This window comes from Kwoniella botswanensis, chromosome 1 (genome assembly GCF_036426115.1).
Source record: "Kwoniella botswanensis chromosome 1, complete sequence".
In the NCBI taxonomy this organism is placed as follows: domain Eukaryota; kingdom Fungi; phylum Basidiomycota; class Tremellomycetes; order Tremellales; family Cryptococcaceae; genus Kwoniella; species Kwoniella botswanensis.
Window position 1 is genome coordinate 15,020,701 of NC_088599.1, and position 16,641 is coordinate 15,037,341.

Consider the following 16,641-nt stretch of genomic DNA (forward strand, 5'->3'; position numbering starts at 1 on the left):
AGAAGCCATGTCACGCTGTACCATTGATCTTCCCCCTACACGCCCTCCACCATGGCTCTCCAAACGATGAAGCGTTATATCCTTTCCCATCGTGAAGGTATAGATGGTCTGAAGCTGCAGACTGACGTTCCAGTACCGGAACTCCGTAGCCCTACCGACGTAAGTTACTTTGTCTTATGGACTTTAAGACTCTTACTGAGGACTATCGCAGATACGAATCAACATCAAGTACCTATCGCTGAACGCTAGGGACTTACAGATAGTCAACAATGATTATCCTGCCCCCCATGATGTACCACAGGATTGCGTCCCTGTCTCCGGTAAGTGTATGACGACGGTGTCTCATAAATTGCTAATGACTTCGTGTTAGATGGGTGCGGCGTTGTAGAGGCTGTAGGTAGCGAAGTGACGTTGTTCAAGGTCGGGGATAAAGTTGCACCAGTGTTCCCTCAAGGACATCATTATGTGGGTCATCTCCGGAAACCACGAACAAATAGAAAGGCTGACTTTCAAGTAGGAAGAAGACCTTGCATTGCGGTCTCTGAAGCGAGGTTTGGGAGGTGCGATCGACGGTGTAGCTGCTGAATACTTTGTCTGTGATCAAGTGAGTCCTTCGTCCAGCTCTTGTACCTCCTACTGACTGTTCCTGCAGGAAGAAGCAGTACACATACCATCCAATTTCGATTGCCTTCAGGGTTCTACCCTACCTGTCGGTTTTACCACTGCTTGGTCAAGTCTGTACTCTCATCATCCCACTCTGCAAGCCGGGCAGACTGTACTATGCTTGGGAACGGGTGGAGTGTCATTGTGTGCAGCACAAGTGAGTCTCCCTCTTACACATGGTAGTATGTGCAAGTCTCATGATGATGCTGCGTGGAACCTACAGATCGCTCTGTCTGCTGGGGCAAGGGTCATTCTCACTTCTTCATCCCAATCCAAGCTCGACAAAGTGACCAAACTCTTGCGCGACCTGGTCCCGGACTCAGCTCCCAATAATGCTATCCAAACCATCGATTATTCCAAAATTGACGCATGGGATGTGGAAGCTCGTAGATTGAATGGAGGCAGGGGTGTAGACTTCGTCATTGAGATAGCGGGCAGAGCTACACTCGCAAGGAGTATCAGGAGTACTAAGCAAGGAGGTTTGGTAGCTATTTCGGGTTACATGAGTGATTACAAGCCTATCCCTGATCATCTAATACAAGAAGGTGAGATTTTATCGTACACAACGGCGAGGATTCAGATTTAACCTCCTTCTTCTTCGACAGATATCGCCAAAGTTATTCTCTATTCAGCTGCGAACGTAAGAGGTGTCTTCGTTTGCAATAGAGAGGATTTCAAGACTGCTGTTTCGGCACTAGAACTGGGTGGTGTCAAGCCAATAATCGACAAGGTATGTGGAACGACTCTTACGAGTTGCACAAGCTAACGAAGCAATACTCAGGTGTTCAAGTTTGACGACTTGAAAGATGCGTATCGGTACATGGAGGAAGGCAGGCACATAGGGAAAGTTTGCATTGAGCTCTAGAAATGACCTTCAACTATGGATGCGATCACTAGCATGTTATTTGTGCTCTGTTGTATTCACTCTGCGCCCAGTCATTTCCGTCAATCCGCATCATACCGCCAGTGCCGATAGTCAGGTGACGTCGTGATGATTACGAGAAAATTAGAAAACTCTCTCATAGCCAAGTTATGACGCGTGTCTCAGACAGTCGATGTAATCCGTTCTTTGTTTACTCGATGTGCCTCCTGCATCCAGTCAACCTCGACCGTCATATGACCTGCACACGTCTAGACAAGCGGGGAAGAGCGTGGGGAACGGACATCGACTCAGGGATATGAGCATTAAGATTACTGGAATCTTGCTAAAAACAGCTTTAATCCAAATAACCATTGACGTCAACCAGTCTGTTGTTCTCGTTTTGCGTTTTGCGATTACACCATTCAAAGAACTCATTCCCATTCAGGCAATACTGCAAACCTGACGGAATGATCATCACGATTACATACATGCTTTCCGGACTGTCTGATCCAGTCATTATCGAATCCGGTCAATAGCCAGATCGAGAGAATACGAGAGATCAATCGATCGTGTGCATCCGGACATTCCTTCAGCAGTGTTGATGTCTGATCCATGTAAATAGCAAGAATGTGCACTGTTATAACATTAACGTGCTAGATATCTCTGAAATCCACTAGAGTTGTTCCAGTAAACACCGTTTTTCTCACAATCGACTTTGGAAGATCGTCTTGCACCATGCTGAACTCATCCGCCTCACAACCAGCTCTAGGTGTCCTGACCTCATGGCAACCGTACATCCCTTCGGCCATCATTTTGGGTATGATCGCGATAATTTTTGGTATCACTCGTCTTGTGAAGGAGACCCATAGAGGACGTATAGCATCGAGGCATAACGAGAAGAAGTCGGACCATCGTATCGAGCAATCCCCTCGTCGTCATGACGCTCAACTTGACATCCTACAGCCGAAAACCACACCTACAGCTGAGCTAGATCAGAAATTATATCTAGCTACCTTTCCCGATCTCGCTCGAGTAGCGGATTTGGCTAGTGAGACGGACAGGCATCGTCTGATCAAGGACAAGGAGTTATATTGGAAGTTGCAGAATCTGGAGGATCATCGGGAAGGTGAGCTGGGATTACTCTTCACACACAGGTGAAAAGCTGAGTAACTTGAGCAGGAGTACTACAGGAAGCTCGTGCACGACTGGTCGGGCTATTTGACCAGACTTTGGCTGAATCTCTCAACGATCCCTCCGACACTATCCTGTCCTTGCGTTCATTTGATTCATCTTCTCTCCAAACTTTCCTTCAGAAATCACACCGGTCGGCTGCAAACCGCTATGAAACGTATCTCGGCAGGCGCAAAGCGGGTGGCCCTAGAGAGATGTTTCCTACAAGGGAGTACGCGCTAGAATGGCTCAGATTGGCGGGTGTGGTCAAGTACGTGGATGGAGGCTGGCTGGGGGGTATACTGGGTGTAGGGACCGGAAGAGCAGCATGTCTGGGCGAGCCAAGAGACAACGCAGACGGGAAGATAAGAAATGGGAATCTGGAAAGAGTAGTTAGTAAGATGGCTTGGCAAGTGATTTCAGAAGAATTCGGGGATGGAGATTTGCAGAAGAACCATATCTATCTCTATGAGAAACTCCTCAACGACATTAAAGCTGGTTCTCTCCAGGCCAATGGATCGACCGCTCCAGGACATATGGAAGGATTCGATGGGCTTAGAGACGATCAGGGAGTGCTTAGATGTTGGGAAGCGGCGGTGGCACAGCAGTGTATTGGTCTTTTGGCATCGACAAGAGAATTCTTCCCTGAAGCTTTGGGCTTCAATATGGCCTACGAGTCGCTACCATACCATTTACTCGTCAGTGCGAGAGAATTGAAAGAACTGAACATCGATAATTACTATTTCGCGATTCATGTTACTATCGACAACGCCGATTCGGGTCACTCAGCCATGGCTCGTATGGCCGTTGAGAGATACCTCGAAGGAATAAGAGAGAGGGATGGCGAGGAAGCTATGGAGAATGTATGGAGAAGAGTCCAAACGGGCTATATCCTTGCTGAAGGGCTGCCGACGACCCCGAGTGGACCCGTCGAATTCGAGTCTACGGTAGGTGCAGGCGGAACGACATTTTGGCAACCTCGCAAATTCCCGGATAGACCTCCTACACCGGCTGAAGCTAGATTGGTGGATGTGATCATGCGAAAAGCAGGAGCAGCGGAGAAAATGCACTGTACATCAAGGATGAAAATCGGTAATTTGACCGTAGAAGAATGGTTAGAACCTGAAACCCTCACCCAAGTAAAAACACTGTCTTTCATCCGAGCGCTGGCGAGTAAACGACCTTTTGTCATGCCTGGAGAACCATCGCGGAGTCGGTTTATGAGAGATCTAGAGTGGGGCGGAAAGATGTTTGGTGCATTCACAGGATCGGAATCGCATGTGGTCAAGGAATGGATCATCTCGCTCGGACCTAAAATCATGCCAGAACGGGCGTATGAGAAATTTGCTGGTCCATCATTTGCGAAAGATGAGGATCTCAAGAGTCACACTACGACAACTGCATTCGAACAAAGAGCCAATGACGTTTGGTACGTCCATGATCGTTCGCCTATACCTCAAATACCCTCGCATAATCTGTTCATGCCATCGGACTTGATCGCACAGCCTAGCTACACTCAGTCCATCCGCATCGAGTATGCTCTCATACGTCCAATTTGGTATGTTGCCACCTCACTGTTCGAATGTTTCCCACTTCAACCATCTCACTTCGCCACGCCTTTAGGAATGTACGCTCTGCGACTGATTCGTGCTCAACTTGGATTCGGAGCATTACATCTTCCCGAAGATATCTGCGCGGGAACCGATGACCTGGTGTTAGAAAGACAGAAACAGCAAATGAAAGGTTTATGGGAATTGGGGAAGAACATGGATTCCGCTTCTGGTATGACCACTTCGAGCGATATCAAAGAAATCGCCAAGCGAACACCTGCAGGAGAGACCAACACTTTTTGTGCGAAAATGTTAGATCTGAGAGCGAGGCCTTATGCGAACGCTCCCGCCATCTTCGGTGTTTGCCTCGCCATTTGTCAAGGATTACATTCAAACCCAAGTGTCATAGACTTGTTAAAAGAAGAACAGGATCGCATGTCCATGCAAAGGATCGTAGACGAACAGGTGACCACTATATCGGAGTATGTTAGATACCAAAATGATCAGTCAGATACCGAATGGGAAGAAGAGTTTGTAAGAGGTTTCATGTGGGCGAAAGGCGAGTTATTAGCTATATCATCTTAATAATCTGACAACGAAATGGTTCATCTGTATTAATCAGTAGAAAGTCTTATCGTACCATGCAATGCATTTCATGTAGCATATGTCGATCCAATCTGATCTAGGTTGCGTATTCTTCTATGACACTTCGAGGCTTGACGTACGTTCCCAGAGGTTTGTATGGTAGGTCATAGCCAAACGCCGTTAGGGAGCCGAGCTCCAGACCTCGGGGAGTATCTGTCCATTGTGGTGCGGCTGTTATGCCAATCACGATAACCCGTTGACCATATTTGTACTCTGGTGTACCAAGAGCTGTACCATTCTGTGCGTCCAGTACCGATATCAAGTCTGGAACACCACAAACGACCTGTCGAAAAACGAAAATGAGCTATTGCTGAATCGATTGCGAATTGTGAGACTCACTTCAGTTCTACCATCAACCATGTGTTCCGCGAGTAGATTTTCGTTCTTAAAAGGTACTACATCATATTAGCTGCATCCATCAAGAGCAGACTTACTTCTCATCACACCCCTGAACTTTTCCTTGGGATTATTTGGATCTTCCGTCGTTTCATCCCCGGCCAGAGCATGTATCTCGATTTCCCCATAACTATGACCTTTGTATAACCTTCTGCCAACTTGAACTATTTTTCCCTCAAATAGGACTTTAGCAGCATCAGATCCACCTAAAGCATTGACCAATACCGATCCGATGTTATCTATGTTGGCTTGCTTGTTCGCCAGAGCCACTGCACGACCGATACGCCATGACTGAGATACCGTGTTCCTAATCAAGGCTCTCTCGCACTCAACTTTGGTCAACGGTCGAGCAACAACTTGAGCAGATGTGCCCATCTCCATACATGCTGCTCGTAGGATTGAGTCGACTTCTTTGTAGTGCTTAACTTTGGTAAGAATCTGGCGGACGCAATCTTTAGTCCCGATCTAGCACTTTCATGTTCAAAGGTATTTACCAATTCTGTCCCATCACCGCTGCTCATATATGTTGGTAAGACCATTGAAGCCTGATCGTCTGTCGCATACACATTCACAGTGGTCTGCCAGCCGGTTGGATATGCCCGGCCCTATTTGCTTGGTCAGTTACTAGCGTCTCGTGCATCAGGTGGTACCCACCATAAAATCGCCATCAATGATAGGTACGTTGAGATCTTCACTTGATCCTCTTATCATAGCTACCATCCCGTTCCCACCACCAATTTCTATGGCTGACAAGGCACCCAGCTTGCTATGCTCGTAACCCATAAATGTCATAAGTGACTTTGCAGCCTTTCCAGAGCTATCATCCCATTCAGTCAGCGTTGAATCCATCAGCGGAAATTGCAGGCGACAAAGGTACTTACCCCGATGATAGCAATTTCTCTGCAGCTACTTCGGGACTACCAATCCCTCCGCCATACATTACTACCTTATCGGGATCCAAAGATTGTATATCGATGACTTTACAGGTGGACCCAGCTCGGAACATCTCTCTCAGTGCCAGGTAAACATTATGGGGGTTTCCGCCACCTCCTGTGCCTAGGATGTAGCATCCTGTAGATATCCATTCGATGTCAAGTTCAGACAAAGTCCATTCTCCATTCGTCACATTGGGTTTGTAGCTGATGATGGCTTCAGCCGTGAAATAGTGATCCTTATCAGGGATTTTTCTATCCGCATTGGCGACCTTAGCTGGTTTCGCTGCAGACTGAGTGTCCCATGTACGAGGAGTCCCAAGGGATAATGATTTGGCGGTATCACCTTGTTCGGAATTGTCGGCTGCACCTGTCCATTCTCCTGCAGCCTTGACGTAGAACCGACATCGACCGGTGGTGTCTTTTGTGAATCTATCTGTCAGCCGGTTCGCTTCAAATAGTGATGGTGTGAACATGACTCACATGCTATGGGTATAGCCTCGCTCTCTACGATGACCGTGTGGTCCTTGTCCGCCCCAGCAGCAACCGCTTTATCTATGGCTCGTTGCTCTACTATTTTCTGTACTTCTGCAATGGAGAGCTTGGATGTATCTTCTAACGTATCTATAACTCCTGATATCTGAGCACAGGCGGCGCCAACCGCATTCGCAGCATCGTAGAACTGGGGTCTATAGACTGTACTGACCCCCTTGAGCTCATCGGGCATCAAGATCGCTCCTCCACCTACAAGGTAGACAGGGATGTCCTGAACGGAAGTCTTCATACAGTCTACAGCAGATTCGATCATCTGCCTGATCTTCTCTTGAGCCGCAAATACTTCCTCCCTAGGGATGTCCTTGACGAGCTCTGGATTTCCAATGGAACTGGTTCTGCCAGCAGCAATGACTATATCCGTCGTGGTGAGAATGTCACCGCCAAAAGCCCTACCGAGTTCATGTATTCTATATCCCACTGAATCTGGTCCGATAGTTGTTTTACGATTTGAGTCCTTTCTGACTCGAGAGCCACCACCCAATCCGATAGAGTAAACATGAGGCATGGAGAAGTTGAGTGGGACACCGCAGAGCTCGTGATACGCTGACGCTTGTCGAGGAAAGCCAGTAGGTCTGTTGTTGAATATGACTTCTCAGCTAGTACTTCCAGGGTGGTATCGCTAGTCATGACTTACAACAATACACCGATTTCAGTCTTCCTTGGATGTCAGCGTATGTAATTGTGCTAGGTCGAACAAAGCAACTCACAGTCGTACCCCCCACATCCATGACCAAAGCCGTCTCCTTCTTCCTCTGCTGATCCCCCAATCTAGCTAAGAAGTTCGCGCCCCTCATGGAATTGGTAGGTCCACTTGAGAAAGTCTTGATAGGGAACTTAGCGGCCATCTCGCATGTCATGAGCGTACCATCATTGGAGGTAAGAAACAAAGGGCAAGAGATGTCGAGTGCACGAGTAGATTCTTTGAAACCTGATACGGTCAATTGAGCGAATTCCAGTAAAGCGGCATTGAGAATAGTAGCGTTCTCTCTTTGTAACAACCCTGCAACAGAGGATCAATATCAGGACCGTAGTTCTGAGAAATCGCTATTCACCTATATTTGCTACTTCTTTACTTATACACACTTTCACACCTGGTATCTCCGCGTATAGTATCTCCCTGACCAGCTCTTCCTGTCCTATCTCACGATCTATGGGTGAATAGCATGCTGATACAGCGACTGTCCTGATTCCCCGCTTCCTGACTTCCTCGCAGATTCCTCTTATCTCCAATGGATCAACCTATATACCTGACAAAATCAGACATCACAATCCGAGCAAGCCGACAGTAAAAGGTTGTTATCAACGTACAGAAGTGATCTCCGACCCATCCACCTGCAATCCCCCTTCAGCGAAGAAACACGGTCCTTCCAATACGTGTCTAAGTCCATAAGGGAAAGACACGAAGGGCGGAGCAAGTCTACTGAATGGTCCTGAAAGCCGTATCACAGCAACTCTCTCCAATTTGGACGCGTCTCTTTCTATGAGACTGTTGACGAAGGAGGTTGTACCGATAGATATCGCCTGGATGCTATGTTTGTCGATGTCAGATTTGAGAAGCGATTGTTTGATAGCGTCTTGGATACCCGTTGTCACATCGGGGGTTGTAGGTGATTTATGTGTTGCCAGGATCGGACGTGTTGAGTTGGAAGAGACATCAAGTATAACCGCATCGCTACGATGATTACTAGAATTAGTCTTGCTGCTCCAGATGTGAAGCACTTGGGAGTTGGAAGCATACTCACGTGTTGGTACCACCAACGTCGACACCTATACGGTAATTACCAACCATCCTGCGAGCTGGTATTTGCTGGTCTGAGATGCCGGTGTGAAGTATGGAGCATGATCTTTCCCGTTTGCTCTGTGCTTCTCTACTCTGCTGACCATCCAATGACTTTTCCTTATCTGATTATGATTATAACAGTGATTGGCGCGGTATAGAAGACATCATTCGGGCGAAACAAAACATACAGTCATATGGTAGAACGAAAAAGGCGCTTTGATTAAGGTTAGCACCAAAACTCCGCTTATGTATTACGTTCTTGGCGAAAAAGGCGCTCCGGACCTGCTGCAGATAGTCTCGGCGATCGCAAGGAAGACACAATGCTATCATCTGTAGTCACAATCTCGATGCAATGCATATATATGTGATTATAAGCAACTCTATAAGGCCCAAAATGAAAGGAGGTTGACATATAGTCTCTGTATATATACTGATCTATTTATTCAGATGCTAAGCCTAAGAGCTTGTCCAGAGAGCGATGGCATTTGGTCCACCACAGTTCTCCTTGTTGGCACCGCTGCACTTCATGGTACATTGGGTGGACAACGCAGAGAGAGCAGCACCGTTTGAGAACGAGTTTCCACAGTAACATTCTTCACCGTATTCCAATCCTGCATAAGTGAACCCTTCAGATTGGCAGAAAGCGGTACAAGTCTCGATTGACATGTTCTCAGACACGATGGAGTCACCGGTCAATGCTCGTCCTGAAACTTCTTGGATACACCCTTGGTACGAGTATCCGTTGGTGACCTGGAGGTTCAAGGCGAGAGTTGGGTTGGTGTAGAGTTGAAGGGCGTTGGGTCCACCACAAGTTGAGGTACTGTCTCCTCCACAAAGTTTGTTACAGCTTGACGAGGGGGAAGAGAGGGATGCGCCGTTGATAAGTGAATCACCACAGTAACATTCTCGACCGTATTCAACACCAGCATATTGGAATCCTTGGGTCTCACAGTATCCCAAACATAAGTCGACGGTCATAGAGTCGTCAGCCCAGGATGCTGAAGCGAGTGCTCGACCAGTGGTTCCCTCGGCGATACACGAGGTAGAAGCTGATGACCATCCGGTAGGCAAAGCTGGGGCGTTGTAGTACAATTGAACAGCGTTGGATCCACCACAGGTATGAGTGGCATCACCTTTACAGGTCAAAGTGCATGAGGAGGAAGATCGGTCGAAGGAAGCACCGTTTGAGAGAGAGTTACCACAGTAACATTCCCTAGCGTATTCGAGACCCGCGTATCTATATCCTTTGTTCTCACAGAAAGAGATACAAGATCCGATGGTCATGGAGTCGTCAGAGTAAGTGGCCGAAGAAAGGGCTCGACCAGTGGTTCCTTCGGAGATACAGGCGGTGGAAGCTTCGGCCCAACCGGAAGGGAGCGTGAGAGGCGCAGTGGTGAGATCGGAAGAGAGCGTGGAGAGAGCAGAGTCGGAAACCAAGAGTGAAATGGCATTGCTACCTCCACAAATTGAAGATGAATCGCCTTTACACTTGGATTTACATGAGGAAGAAGTTTTGGTGAGAGAAGCGCCGTTAGATAAGATTGATCCACACCAACACTCAGAACCGTATTCGAGACCTGCGAGAGTGTATTCGTTGGAAGAGCAGTAGGCAGCGCAAGCGTAAGGGGTCAAACCAGTAGAATCAGAGTAGTGAACACCGGTGAGAGCTCGGCCAGATACTTCGGAGATACATACACCGCTGTTGGACCAGCCGGATGGGAGGGAGGCGGTAACGCTGGAAGAGGCAGAAGCAGAAGCAGAGGCAGAAGAGGAGGCGGAGGCAGAGGCGGAGGCGAAGATAGAAGTACTGATGCTGGATGAGGCAAAAGCAGAGGTGGAGCCGGAGGGAGATGAAGTGGCAGAGGTAGAGGAAGAGGCAGAGGCAGAGGTAGCGGAATCGGTGCTGGAAGTAGAAGTAGAGGCCGAAGCCGAGGCTGAAGAGCTGATAGCCGAACTGGCAGATCCGGATGGGGTGGTGTCGCTGGCGACGATAGGCTCATCTTCGGCAGTATCGGCATCAGATCCGGTGGCTACAGCCGGTTCGGACTCATCAACGGTGACGAGGTCGACAGAGGTTCCATCGGACGTTTGTCTGACAATGGCAGCACCGTTGACCATGCTCATGACAAGGACCAACGATAAGAGAGTGGATTTCAACATTTTGCTTTGTTGGTTTTGATTAGATTGGTCGGGTTCAAAGGAGATAAGGGGACAAGCGGATAAAAGGATGTACGAGATGACCTTTGGATTTTGATTTTTTGCGGATGAGAGGAAAGAGAGAAAGAACTTCCACCCCGTCGTCTAGATATTCTCGTTTTTTTATACCCCAGAGAAAGCTCTTGTTGTGACCTGCTTGTCAGATTTTTTTTATCGCAAGGGAGAGAAGTTCCTTTGATTTCGTCCGAATGCAAAATTCAAATCGGACTGCGACAAGGAACCGAAGAAGCGTGACTTTATCTGCCGGATAGTCCGGAGTGACCTTTGCCAACTTCCAACCAACATTGGTTCTTTGGTTGAAGCTTTCCTATCCTTCCTGATCTTAATCACCTAGACATCGTTTTTGTTGCCATGGTTTCGAGGGAAGTAAGCTGATGTTACTGTGCAGCTAGGAGACCAAAATTTCGGTAACAAGGTGTGGTTACCTACCCGTTCCTGACGATCTCATAATTATCCGGGTGCCTGGAAATCCCTCACGAGACAAAAATTGGCGGAACGTAGAACGAGGGGAGAGGATTTCAGGACTTCCTGTGGGCGACCCAGAGAACATGCGGGATATTTTGTACAATTCCAACGGATAAGCCATCTTAACGGGGATCTTATGCTTCACGGGAAGATCCTTTTTGGTTCTGCTGATTTTTTCTCGTCAGAAGTTACCCTACTCTTGTCTCTTTGTCTACGAGCACAAAACTGCTGTGTTTGCATGTGTTTTTCGGGACGTTCTTTTGATACTTCGGAGGACTGCACGAAGCCTACTCGGATCCATAGAAGGTACGCGAGGACGAGGATGTCAGGATGATCAGTCAGGATAAATTCAGTAACGGTAGAATATGAGTTAGTTCTGTTGTTTGTCCGAGACCGCCGATCCTGGGATAGTACCTGCAAATCGTTATTCAGGTGTCAAGATGCTCTTCCTCTTGCAATACGTGACTCATGTTGTTTACTCTTCTTTGTTTTTACGTCCGGCGCAACCGTCTTATCTTTTTTTTTTTCTGAAGGCGTACATTAGCCAACCGGAATTCGAGTCACCACTTACAGCGAGGCTGCGGGCGGGATCACAGCCATAATAGCCCTGTTCATGCATCCCCATCTTAGCTCGATCCAATCACAGACAAGCCAGACCGGGTGAAGCAGGTTCCATCAGAATGGCAGCGTGCCGAACATGTTTGTGCCGCTTGCGATGTAGTAGTATTTAGGTCCGAGCTATAAAAATCTCAGTATAGCCGGGCCGGCGCGAATCGCGCAAAAAGTTCGTTGAAGTGCCCATGTGATATCATCTAGATTAACACCATGTCTGCTTCAATCGAGAAGGCGATTTAGACCATAGCTACACATTCATATTCCTACACCCGGTACTATTTGACTATTTATTTGATTATAACTGAATTAACTTTCCACGAAACACAAGTGCTCAAGCGTCCGTTCATGAAATATCAATGTCCGCGATTATAACTGATTTCAATAAGATTGTCCATTCCCTTACATTCTCGCTGTGTGATCATACCATATAAAGCTGTCAACTTCTTGACTGGCCATCCGTTGGTCGCAATTTACTAAGTAGGACAAGTGCAAGATGGAGCAGCGGAGGAAGAGGACGAAGATGGGCTAGATCCGCCTCCGACGTTGAAGACTGATTGTTGTGGAAACAATCTCATCAGCTAGAGCTGCTCAAGGGTCTCAATTGATGAGGAATAGTAGAGCTCACTTTGGTTGGTGTTTCCGGTGGTACATTGATAAGTTTGGATACCATTCACACCCTCATCGAGGCATTGGTTTCCGCCTGTGATGGCAATCCGGTTGTCGCCTGTGAGATACCAGGTTTGTTGGTACAAAGTAGGGTAAGACGTCCAGACCTGAGTGCGAGTATGAACATGATCAGCAGTGATCAATGGTTCCGGTCATTGTGCAAGTGGTGGTAAAAGTATTAACTCACCTTCAAAGCACCATTATTACCAGGAGTGGAACCAGCATCCAAAGCTAAACCAGTTCCAGAAAGGATAACACTACCTGATCCAGGGTTGATATCCCATCTGGTCAGGTATCCACTGGCGGTACATGCGACTGAGGAGACGGCGGAGCCGACCCCAGCGGGAGATTGGACACCTAGACATCTTCCATCTCGACCAGCAACGATCTGGGCGCTGGTGAATCGTCTGACGGGTGAGGCTGAAACAACAGCAAGGAAGGGAAGGACGACGAGCATCAGAGAAGCGAGCATGTTGGTTGTTGAATGTGTTTGGGCTTTTAGTAAAATTAGCTCGAAGATGGTGGTTTGGTGATTTGGTAGGAGACTTGATGAGGAGGAGAGGAGGAGAAAGATTCTTAGAAGTTCCCCTTATATACCTTTTCATGGGCTAGAATCTTGGATCTTTGAGCATCATACGTATGATCAGACGTTGACCACCTCGACATCTTCGTCTTGCGAGCTAATTTACACCGCAATATCCCTCCCGCTCTGGGCTACCAGCTTGGTTGGATCAAATGTCGATCTCTCTTTGCACTTCGTACGCTTCTCAAGCGATGTGAGATCTCCGGCAGCATCATCGTGTTTGACATTGCACGCATGGTCTCATGATCTATCGCTCTAGATGAAGGACGGAAGTAGTAAGTGGGCAATTAGGCATTCGAAATTCGCAGAGGCAGAGCAGAATTAGTAGCTCTCATCCGATACTCCTGAAATCGGAATGAGGTAGCCTGCAGGCATAATCGTTAGTGAAGCGGTATTCTCGTAGATCCCTCTTTAGTAGCCTATGGAAAGACAGATCAGAGGCGATGCATCGTACTCCATATTAAATGGTCAGTAATGCTGTGTCATGAGCATCAAGTGAAGATCCCCCTTGTAAGGGCGAACAGTGTGCGCGGAATCTAGATATATCTTTCGCCGTTGTTTTATCTTATCATATGACCAGGATGTCTCACATCCGGGTACCTATGGGTGCAAGGTAAGGAAGGCCATTACCTGATGTCAATACCAGCCGGATCAAAATCCTGTACTGGAGCATCAGCAACTATCCGACAGTGACTGTATCAGCAGATCGACCGCGTGGGTTGTTGTCAAACTATTCGGTTGACCGAAGTGGAAATGACACTCGAGACGACTGTAACTCTATCTATTTTTAGTTTTAGGCTTGTGTGAGATCATGAGCTAGGTCATGTGTTCATATCCGTTGTTCAGTGACTTAACACAGCCTTCGAACTTCTGGACCATTTCGGAAATGATTATCGAACAGGCGGAGGATCTGGGATTTCTGCGTAATCACAATTTCATGGAAAGGAGAGCGTTGCTGGACATACTTAGCCTTGTTCTGACGAGATCGTGCTGACTGATGAGGGATCCACGCTGCCCCACAAGGGCTCAACTTTGACATGCGTGGCCCAAGTGAGTACACTTCCGGATCTGATCCAGACTTGTAAGTACGGGAGTCGAGCATGAGGGGATAGAGTATATGCTACCGTATCTGAATTCTGAATGTATGCATGCCTATTATCACAAACCACAATGTAGGTGTGTATGTATGCTCCTGTATTTGTGTGTCTGCGTATGACGCGTGAGTAAAGCAAGGATCGTGTGTTTTGTTTTCACTTTGTGTGCTCGACCCCCTCCTCTGCACATCTTCCAATTCGGAAAAACAGCACACAGCATCTATCGAACCAATTTATCAATTTCCTATTCACCTATGCATAAAGGCAGATCGATCAGATACGTCAGCAGACAAATGGATCTTTATGGTCTTCTCGTTTGATCAATCAACTGAATGAAGATCATACAAATGGGTCTGGGCGTTGGGTTAGGGCTGACTCGGACTGATTGCCAATGGCTCATTCAGTCATACAACCATGCAATCTGTTGTTGTTACAAATACTCCTGAGGGAATGCGAAGGGGAAGGGGAAGGGACTAAGGAGGAATGTGTCCCTTTGACAAGCTAAGTGACACATTGACCGATTGATCGCTTGGCATAATAAACAATGCATGCTGTGAGTCCTTTGAAATCCTCAATCTTCCTTCTAAAGCCCCCCTTATCCTCTTCCCACTTCAAATCCTGCACGCTTCTCGCCTTCTGTTTCTTTTCGTTCTTCTCCCTTTGTAGACTCGGTTCTGGGTTACCTGATCGACCCATCGACATCTCGACGCACCTTCCATCTCCCAGGTCAATCCTTCCCTGACCCCCTCTGGACATCGACGTTACACGCACCTTCCTCGCGACAGCCGACGCCCACCCCGTCAAACACGATCTCTAACCCAACACGCTCTTTATACAAGGTATCGATAATTCGTTTGCGATCTTCACCCACTCCCGTGACTTTGAGATAAATAGATAAATAGACCAATAGAAAGGCTGGATTATCCATCATACTCGTCACTACACTCCTCAGTCGCTCTGTCTCAAACCGACATGTTCAACAAACATGCATCTACCATACTACCTTCCGTTCTCCTATTCGCTCCTTTGCTCGTGAACGCCTCCATCTTCTCCCAGTCTGATGTGAAACTGACTTTGTTAGTATTCTACTTTCCACGGTGCATGAGACGGGCTGACATCTCTTCTTGTCGACTATAGCTACTATGACATAGGTGATAAGGGAGGATGCGGAAAGGCAGCAGGTGATCCGGTACCTGCAGGCTGGGCCGATTCATCTGGTATCAATGCAGGTACGACCTATTGTGAGCAGCAGAGGGGCATGAGTTTGAATCAGATTGGAACCAATCAGATAGTCGGTGAGTTGGTCTGTGATATTCTGTTGACCCATCACGTCGTTTTGGTCATTCGACTTGAAGGAAAGGATAGCTTATTGACATTGACAGAAATATAGCCTTCGACCAGGATAAAGTGTGGGCAGATCCTGCTCAGTGGTGTGGGCGAGAGTGAGTTAGCGTTTTCATGCTATCATCGCTTGAGTGGCAGCTGATGTCAGTGTCTATCGCGATGTAGAGTTAAGGTGTACGGACCGGATGGGAGTGAATTGATCATGCCAGATGGACCATTCTATATCTGGGACAGTTGTCAGAATTGTGCTGGTGGTGGAAAGATCCTAGATGTATCGGGTGAGCATACCATCGACCGCTTGAGCATTCGCTTACATCGCTAACAATTATGAGTCTGATTCACAACAGGCGAAGCTTTCGTTAAATCAAAGGCGGTACATGCGGAGGCAATAACCCTACTGGTTTCAGATACGATGTCATGGACGACTACATCGTCCACCCTTCCGTGGGATTACAACGTTTAGGAGGAGGTGCAAGTCCACCTTCACCTGTCATACCGGGTTTTTCGTCTACACCAGCTGCTCTGTCATCTCCTTCACCTTCGTCTGCATCAGCTGGTGCTGCATTTTCACCTTCCCCTGAACCTGCGCCACCTGTACAACAACCGCCCGCTTCTTCTTCATCTCTCTTACAACCTACTGTCACCGCCGTTCAATCGACACAGGCTCAGCTTACTGCTCCTACTTCGACAAGTACAGGGAGTAGACATCGTCCTACCGGATGGGGCGGATGGGGTGGGCACGGCAACAATGAACTTGCTGCCGCACCTACGGCTGGTCCCGTAGCTGCTGTAGCCGGATCGAACAATGGTACTACTGCTGTTAATACCTGCAGAAGGAAGAGGAAGAGGAGGTTGGCGAAACTGCACTAGTAAGTTGGTTATACTTCGCTCTGGGAAGTGATAAGCTGATGGTCCGGTCTAATGCTACTACAGATCCTGCGGTTGCTACGATGCGTTATGTGTCGATAATTCTTGTTTCCCTTTGTGCTCTGCTTGGCTCACTTCCCGGTCATATCCCATGATGGGCTTGAATTTGGGTTCATCTTGTTTACGTACTGGTACGTATAGAATATTGTGACGGACGAAAGACGCTAGATGCGTTCT

The 16,641-nt window shown here is 47.7% G+C and overlaps 6 protein-coding genes across 6 annotated transcripts; 3 read left to right on the top strand and 3 right to left on the bottom strand.

Moving 5' to 3' along the window:
* Positions 1-51: 51 nt before the first annotated feature.
* On the top strand, positions 52-1,528 carry L199_005680 (uncharacterized protein; the record flags this gene model as incomplete). Its single annotated transcript, XM_064891386.1, has 8 exons — positions 52-159; positions 212-320; positions 371-465; positions 518-604; positions 653-820; positions 887-1,208; positions 1,269-1,393; positions 1,445-1,528. The coding sequence occupies 8 exons, from the start codon at positions 52-54 to the stop codon at positions 1,526-1,528; spliced, it is 1,098 nt and encodes a 365-aa protein (XP_064747458.1).
* A 732-nt stretch (positions 1,529-2,260) lies between these two features.
* Positions 2,261-4,830, top strand: L199_005681 (uncharacterized protein; the record flags this gene model as incomplete). The annotated part of the gene is made up of 2 exons (XM_064891387.1): positions 2,261-2,651; positions 2,705-4,830. 2 exons carry the CDS (start codon positions 2,261-2,263, stop codon positions 4,828-4,830), a joined length of 2,517 nt encoding a protein of 838 aa, XP_064747459.1.
* Positions 4,831-4,927: 97 nt separating this feature from the next.
* L199_005682 (uncharacterized protein) lies at positions 4,928-8,562 on the bottom strand (the record flags this gene model as incomplete). The annotated part of the gene is made up of 12 exons (XM_064891388.1): positions 4,928-5,173; positions 5,230-5,285; positions 5,337-5,724; positions 5,781-5,891; positions 5,941-6,103; positions 6,168-6,639; positions 6,702-7,345; positions 7,408-7,427; positions 7,481-7,773; positions 7,826-8,012; positions 8,082-8,445; positions 8,516-8,562. 12 exons carry the CDS (start codon positions 8,560-8,562, stop codon positions 4,928-4,930), a joined length of 2,991 nt encoding a protein of 996 aa, XP_064747460.1.
* Positions 8,563-9,009: 447 nt separating this feature from the next.
* L199_005683 (uncharacterized protein) lies at positions 9,010-10,713 on the bottom strand (the record flags this gene model as incomplete). The annotated part of the gene is made up of 1 exon (XM_064891389.1): positions 9,010-10,713. One exon carries the CDS (start codon positions 10,711-10,713, stop codon positions 9,010-9,012), a length of 1,704 nt encoding a protein of 567 aa, XP_064747461.1.
* Positions 10,714-12,323: 1,610 nt separating this feature from the next.
* L199_005684 (uncharacterized protein) lies at positions 12,324-12,988 on the bottom strand (the record flags this gene model as incomplete). Its single annotated transcript, XM_064891390.1, has 3 exons — positions 12,324-12,400; positions 12,476-12,623; positions 12,704-12,988. 3 exons carry the CDS (start codon positions 12,986-12,988, stop codon positions 12,324-12,326), a joined length of 510 nt encoding a protein of 169 aa, XP_064747462.1.
* Positions 12,989-15,165: 2,177 nt separating this feature from the next.
* On the top strand, positions 15,166-16,407 carry L199_005685 (uncharacterized protein; the record flags this gene model as incomplete). Its single annotated transcript, XM_064891391.1, has 6 exons — positions 15,166-15,269; positions 15,331-15,488; positions 15,584-15,635; positions 15,703-15,815; positions 15,885-15,951; positions 16,014-16,407. The coding sequence occupies 6 exons, from the start codon at positions 15,166-15,168 to the stop codon at positions 16,405-16,407; spliced, it is 888 nt and encodes a 295-aa protein (XP_064747463.1).
* Between the last annotated feature and the right edge of the window lie 234 nt (positions 16,408-16,641).